The sequence below is a fragment of the Peromyscus leucopus genome, chromosome 7 (assembly GCF_004664715.2).
Source record: "Peromyscus leucopus breed LL Stock chromosome 7, UCI_PerLeu_2.1, whole genome shotgun sequence".
Taxonomy (NCBI): domain Eukaryota; kingdom Metazoa; phylum Chordata; class Mammalia; order Rodentia; family Cricetidae; genus Peromyscus; species Peromyscus leucopus.
Window position 1 is genome coordinate 1,173,030 of NC_051069.1, and position 7,116 is coordinate 1,180,145.

General features: G+C 43.8%; 1 protein-coding gene across 2 annotated transcripts in view; it reads left to right on the forward strand.

The window, feature by feature from the left end:
- LOC114690705 (myocardial zonula adherens protein) overlaps positions 1 to 1,097 on the forward strand; it is a 91,479-nt gene extending 90,382 nt beyond the window's left edge. Inside the window, exon 14 of one of the 2 annotated variants that reach the window (XR_003734117.2) lies at positions 223 to 311. Coding sequence is in view for 1 of the 2 variants with exons in the window: in XM_028865590.2 (XP_028721423.1) it covers positions 223 to 319 (97 nt within the window). In the remaining variant the exon portion in view is untranslated. Of the gene's footprint in view, positions 1 to 222 lie in introns of both variants that reach the window. The other variant, XM_028865590.2, reaches the window with a different exon arrangement.
- Positions 1,098 to 7,116: the final 6,019 nt, after the last annotated feature.

Here is a 7,116-nt window from a genome sequence, read left to right on the forward strand (position 1 = left end):
CCACCTGCTGACGCCATCCTTTTGAGGGTTAGGATTTTGGCTCTGAATTTTCAGGGATGCAATATTCAGTCCATGGCAAATCCATTTTATAGCGTTTCTGTGAAATACTCAACTGCATTACTAATCACCGCATTTTTATGTTTCAGTGCCGAGTTCTTAACTACATGAAGCCTGCAGAGAGTTTTATCTCATTTTCCTCTCCTTCCTTTTCTCATTTCTCAGCCCCACAGGCAGGACCCGTGAAATCACGCTGCCTTCCAGGAGTTACACCCCGTACACCAGAGTCCTGGAGTTAACCTCAAAGAAAACGCTGACCTAGGCACTCAGACACATGCTTCTTGCAAATGCTGGAAGGCTCTGGAACCCCGTGACTTAAAAGTCTGGAGAGCATGAGGATTGCTCACGGTGTAAGCCAGAATGGGAATCTCAGGCAAGTGGAGGCAGAAAGAAGAAGCAAGGTCATGGACATGAGGTCGTCTTTCAGACACACACCCAACCCTGCTATACAGAATCATCGTTTGTTTTCCGTGTGGATGCTGAAGACCAGGTTTCACAGTCTGTTTTGTTTTACTAGATTTTAGTTTGGAGAGAAAGGGGCATTAATTAGAAACTTCATGTTTGTTACAGCATAAAGGTTTTGTTTACCCATAAAGTATTAGCAGCAGTATTCCTCCCATGGAGAAGCCTGTGCACAGGTAGCATGGGCACCTGGAAAAACTTGAACCTGGAGGGAAGGAGTCCCAGCATGCACTGCTCTCTACTCTGGTTGGGAGGATGGGTGCCTGGTTGGAGGAGCCTCGTGTAAAGACTTGTGTGTGCCAGAGTAGCTGCATTCTGATTCACCGATTCCTTGTTTTAACGTGTGCCTTATGCCTTGATTGGACCACCTGAGCTCACTGTATTTATTCAAGCTGTGATTTTTGTCTTTCTCACTTTAACTTAAAAAGACTTTTGTATGTTGTGGCATTTAGTCATTTCATGTTTAAGGAACAATTGATATTTTTGTTAAATGGATGAGGAGTCTATTCACGCACGCTTTCTTTAATATTAAAGCCCACATCACATATATTTAATAAATGACTTCTATTTTGTTCTAATGTTGCCTCTGTTCTGTTTCATCTATGACTTATGTAGAAGGGATAGTCACTCAGTAGACCAGGCTCTGGAATGGTGTCCAGGTCAAACACTAAAGGTCTTTCATCAGTTGACCCGAAATACATTTTGTTAGTACCCCTTCCGGAAAGAGTAAGAAATATTCATGATCACAAAAGAATTAGATCCTCCTTTTAAAAATAACCCTCCAGGCCTAGAGAGATGGCTCAGCTGTTAAGAGCAACTGCTGTTCTTGCAGAGGACCTGGGTCCTGTTCCTAGTATCCAGTCCCCTGAAACTGGAGTTGCACACAGTTGTGCACACACATATACATATAAAAATGGAAAATAAAGAAATAAAAATTTGAAATCCTCCTCCCTTCACAGCCATCTATCATCCAGTTTGGAAAAAGCAAATGAACAAAATAGTTCCATTGAATAAATCACCCCAGGTCAGGATAAAGTGAAAAGGAAAGTGTGTGTGTGTGTGTGTGTGTGTGTGTGTGTGTGTGTGCATGTTTATATGTTTGCATGTGTGTGTGTGCCACATGTGTATGTACACACATGTTCATGTATGTCTCTGGGTGTGTACTCATATGCATGTGTGTGCATGCATGTGTATATATGTAAACATATGTGCAAACGTGTGTGCATGTTACACACACATACAAACCAGAGGACAATGTCAAGTATCCTTTTTTGGGTACCATCCGCCTTATTGTTTTGTGAGACAGAAACTCTCATTGGCCTGGACCATGCCTAGTAGGCCAGACTTGCTCTCAGAGAGCCTCAGGTATCCTGCCCCCAAACCCCAGGGCTGGAATTACAGGTGCACACCACTATGCCTAGTTGTTTTGTTTGTTTGTTTTTACATGGATTCCAGGAGATCAACCTCAGATCCTCATGGTTACACAGAAAATACTTTTACCACCTAAGATATTACCCAAAATGTGCCTTTTTATATTCAATTTTGTGTTTAATTCTGGCTAAAGGACTTTAGGTGAGACGTAAAATCTCTGTAAAGGACATCTTTACCATTGGATAGTTTCTGTAAAGGACATCTCTACAGTTGGACAGTCTCTGTAAAGGACATCTCTACAATTGGGCAGTCTCTGTAAAGGACATCTCTACAGTTGGACAGTCTCTGTAAAGGACATCTCTACAATTGGGCAGTCTCTGTAAAGGACATCTCTACAGTTGAACAGTCTCTGTAAAGGACATCTCTACAGTTGGACAGTCTCTGTAAAGGACATCTCTACAGTTGGACAGTCTCTGTAAAGGACATCTCTACAATTGGACAGTCTCTGTAAAAGACATCTCTAATGTTGGACAGTCTCTGTAAAGGACATCTCTAATGTTGGACAGTCTCTGTAAAGGGCATCCCTACCATTGGACAGTCTCTGTAAAGGACATCTCTAATGTTGGACAGTCTCTGTAAAGGACATCTCCTCCTCTACCATTGGACAGTCACAGCAACTCACTAGGCTGACGTAAGAGGAAATGAAGTTCACAGCTGCTGTCACCCTAGGCTGTTTTCAAGCATTGTTGGCTCCTGTGTGGCCCTTGAGGGTAGCAGGGAACCCTGCCTTCTGGAAATCAAGGAGTGTCTCCAGCAGAGGCCATCAGGAGAGCAGATGGGGACGCTGGACCCACAGGGAGGAGCAGGTCATCCTCAGAAGTCAGTGTCCCTGGAGAAACTAGTCTGGAAGAGGTTTCAAAGTGAAAGGAGTGATTCAAAGAAAGCCGCTTTTAATGCGACGAAAGGCATCGATGAAAACCATCTGCAAACAACTCCGTAGTTCCTTGTCTTTTTAAAACAAGCATGAAAGAGGAAGCTAGGTAGGCAGGCCGACAGATATGTTTAAGGGATCATTCTGCTGCCAGGGCCTTTGTGTTTTTCATATAACATGTAGTGAATTCTAAATACTGAACTATCCAGGAAGATGTTACAGAGAGCTGCTACATTGTGCAGACTGAACAACTGAGGAAAGCCTTCTAGAGCCTTGGTTGATACCACATCTAGCAAGGCCCAGTGACATGACTCAACCGTAAAGACACCTGCAGTGTGAGCGAGCCTGACAACCTGAATCTGATCCCTGGTGGCTTGCATCTGTATTCCAGCACTTGTATGGAGAGAAGAGAGGCAGAGAGATGGGAGAATCATCTGAAGTTTTCAGGCCAGACAGTCTGGAGTATACAGCAAGCAGAAAGAGAAAGACACCCTGCCTCAAAAACCAAGGTGGAAGGACAGAACTAACTTCAGAAAGTTGTCTCTGACCTCTGCGTACACCTTGGCAGGCATATTCCTATATTACCACCAGGAGCCCAAGTATTGTGTAGAACGGGGATGCAGGATTCTAATGGTAACACAGTAAATTGACCTTTCCAGAATAAAGAACCACAATATAAATGAATGAATTTTATTATGGTGCTTCTTGTTAATATTTTCATTTCAGTCCTCCCTTAGCTTTCTCAAAAACACACAACAAGCATATATAACATTTGTTTCATTTTCAAAAATAAATACGACCTTTCATAGAGAAGTATAATCACATGGTTTTTAAGACGATAGGCTCTGAGGTCCAACTGCTTGAGTGTAGTCCCTTATGTGTGCCTATGCAAGTCATGTGACCCGCCAGAGCACGCACCCCCCCCCTTTGAAGAGGAACAGAGGCAATTTCTTTCTGGTGGGGTTGATGTGAAGAATGACTGAGCTAATAATCCTTGGACAGGTCTTAGAATAGTGTTTGGTACACAGTAAGCACTTACTAGATGCCACCCAGTATTGTTATGTCTTTCATAAGCAGTTTGACTTAATGCACTTAAAGTTTATGTGTACATATCATACAGAGTCTGCACCTTTCTTTCTCTTCCTTCCTTCCTTCCTTCCTTCCTTCCTTCCTTCCTTCCTTCCTTCCTTCCTTCCTTCCTTCCTTGAGACAAAATCCCATGTATCCTAAAGTGGCCTTAAACTCTTGTGTAGCTACAGATGACCTTGAACTTCTGATCCTCCTGCCTCAGCCTCTCAGTGCTGGGATTACAGGTGTGCACCTCCATGCCCAGTTACGCAGTGCTGAGGATGGAGCTGGGCTTTGTGCCTGCCAGGCAGCTGTCTATCAGCTGAGCACATCCCTAACCCTTGTATCACTGTATCGTTGTGAAAAGAGAGTGTGTGTGTGTGTGTGTGTGTGTGTGTGTGTGTGTTAGTATATAAACATAGGAGAGTGCAGATGCCTGCATAGGCCAGAAGAGGGCGGCAGGTTTTTTGGAGATGGAATTGGTTGTGAGTTGTCCGATGTGGGTTGTCCGATGTGGGTGCTGAACTCAGCTCCTCATGAGTGAGCAGCAAGTGTTCTTAACTGCTGAGCCATCTCTCCAGCTCCACCATTTTTATAAAAAAATATAATTAACTGGATTCTATTTCATTCAAGCACCATGATTCAATTAACCTATCCTGTCACACTGGAATTTCAAAGGTTGTCCTTACTCTTTCTTAAGCAATCCATCTTCTGCACACATCCTTGGACATTCTCCTAATTGTTTTCTCAGGTTAAATTCCTTGATGAAGAATTGCCAGTCCCAACAGTATGTGAGCCTTAAATCTTTCAGTGCACAAGGCCTAATTTGTTCTGTGGAAATTTGTGTGCACTGAAACTCACCAATACTGTAAGGATGTGACTTCCTGACCCCTCTGCCAACATCAGCAATGAGAAATGGAGTATGTGGAGAATTTCTTGCCTTTGCAGACCTGTCCTTCTAAAAGACAGTAAGATTCCCTGCAGGATAGTGCCCTCGGGTAGCTAAGCTCAAGAGCTTACGCTTGTGAGTTGGGTTCTCTCAGGGCCCAGAGTGGGTCTCAGCAGCCGATGGGAACCAAGAAAGGACTCAGAAGGAGCCAGTATGCCCTGGGATCCAGAACCTGCTGCTCAGTGAGGACTCTGTCATGGCTGTATGTTAACACGGTAGAGGCATATGGGAGGGGAAGATACCACAAAATGCCACAGGCAGTTGGGGAGATTCTAAGGCCAGCCTCACTCTTCATAGCAGTCTGCTCTCCTAGCAACTAAAGGGTCTTACGAGAATATGTCCATCACTTCTACAGATTGTATCCTCAATGATGTAATCACCTTCCATCAGGCTTCCCTCCCCCAAGTATCCCAGTGTTCTCCATATCGCCACACCAAGATTCTAGCAAAGGAACTTTCAGGGAACAAGCCACATCCAACCCCTAGTGAGAGGAGACTTGCTCAGGTAAGCAGGCCGGTAGAAAGCATGCCTTCTTTTCCTCAAGCCTAAAGATGGGAATCCCAAAGAGTGGATTCTGTTAGAGAAGAAAAGAGACTGATGTGTTTCCAGGAGGAGAGGTCAGACGCGAGGGGACCAGAAAGAGGCGTCTGCTGAAGCCTTGGGATAATTCATGGGGCAAAATTAGCTCAAACCTGGTGTAAAGTGTATGTTAGAGCCCTCAAAGCAGGGCCTGTTCTTCTCTTTTCTTTCCTTCCTGCAGCCTCTTTCTCCCCTCCCTCCTCTTCCCTCCTCTCCTTCCCTCCCTCTTCTTTTGCAGGTAGGTACCTGATGTCTCCAACAGTTGTTGAGGACACAACTCATCTACCATTGCCTTTCCCTTGCACAATTCTTGAACCTCAACTGGCTGCAGAGGCCTGAGTTGATTTCAGTGCTCTTGGTCCTGTTGTTGTGACCCAGGTGCCTGGATTGGCACCTGATGATGGTAGCTTTGTCATAGGCCAGGAGATCAGGTGGCATCTACTCTCTAATCCTTTTCACAACTGTTCCTATTCTAGGTCCTTTGCATGTTCACACCGATTACCCAGCCTGTGCATTCTTGCAGGGGGGCTGCTAGGCTGGTGACAGGGCTCACAGTGGACGGATGGACCACCAAGAGCACCTAGCCCTGGGCTTGTCAGTCCAGCTAGGGCCCACTCGGCCATCTGGCAAAAGCTCAGGGCAGCTTCAGGCTGTGAAGGCTGCTGCTTCCTCACTTGGGAAGGTAATGGGAATACAACTTCCAGTGGGTATTTTGATAACTATATAGTATAATCTTTGTGGAATTCTGAATAAAATATTATATAAAAACCCCATCATTTGTGCCCAAGGGCCATAAAACTGATGTAATTTGAATGTAATAAAATATAAGCAAGCAGCAAACAGTTCTTGTGGGCTTTCTCTTAATTTTTCAACACATACTTCAGAGTTTTAAGATACAGCGTTTACAGCGTTCACCTTCCTGAATTAGGGGTGGGGGGTGCTGAGAAATAATTAGTAGGCAATTTTTTGGCCCTGGGGCTTTTCTTGTAAATGTTTTTGTTGGCAGGCACACTCTTGAGAACAGGAAGTCAGTCTCTTGTTACAGATTTAAGACTTTTCAGAGCCAAATAACAGAAAACTGGGTTAGTTCTGAAATGAGAGCTGGGATGGGGGCAGGGTGGGCTGTCCTGGGCTCTTTCTGGAGATTAATGACATCTTGCAAATATTAATTCTCTCTTTTCCTCTTAACTTGCCACCTCCTAAACAAAACATACTCAGACTGAAAACAACTTAGCTGATCATTTTGTAGCCCTACCCTAAAAGAAAAGATCTTTATGGTACCCACAGATTTATTTTAAAACTTTTGGAGAGCTGGGGAAAAGAAAGTTAGGATTGTCTCAAGTTGACTGTGTGTTGTTGTTATTGTTGTTTTTTGTTTGTCTTTTTACAAAATCTTCAATATGAAATTTAAAGTATTAGACCTGCTATTAAAGATGCTCTTTTTTACAGTAATCATAAAGATTTCTACTTTTCTTTGAAGTTTTATTTATTTTTTTAATGTGAGAGTGCTCTGTTCTGCACGTACACTTAGATGCCAGAAGAAGGCATCAGATTCTATTATTGACCCACCATGTGGTTACTGGGAATTGAACTCAGGACCTCTTGAAGTACAGCCAGTGCTTTTAACTGCTGAGCCATCTCTCCAGCCCCCTTCTTTGAAGTTTTAAAAACAGTTTTTCTTACTAAGTAGAGTGTTGAA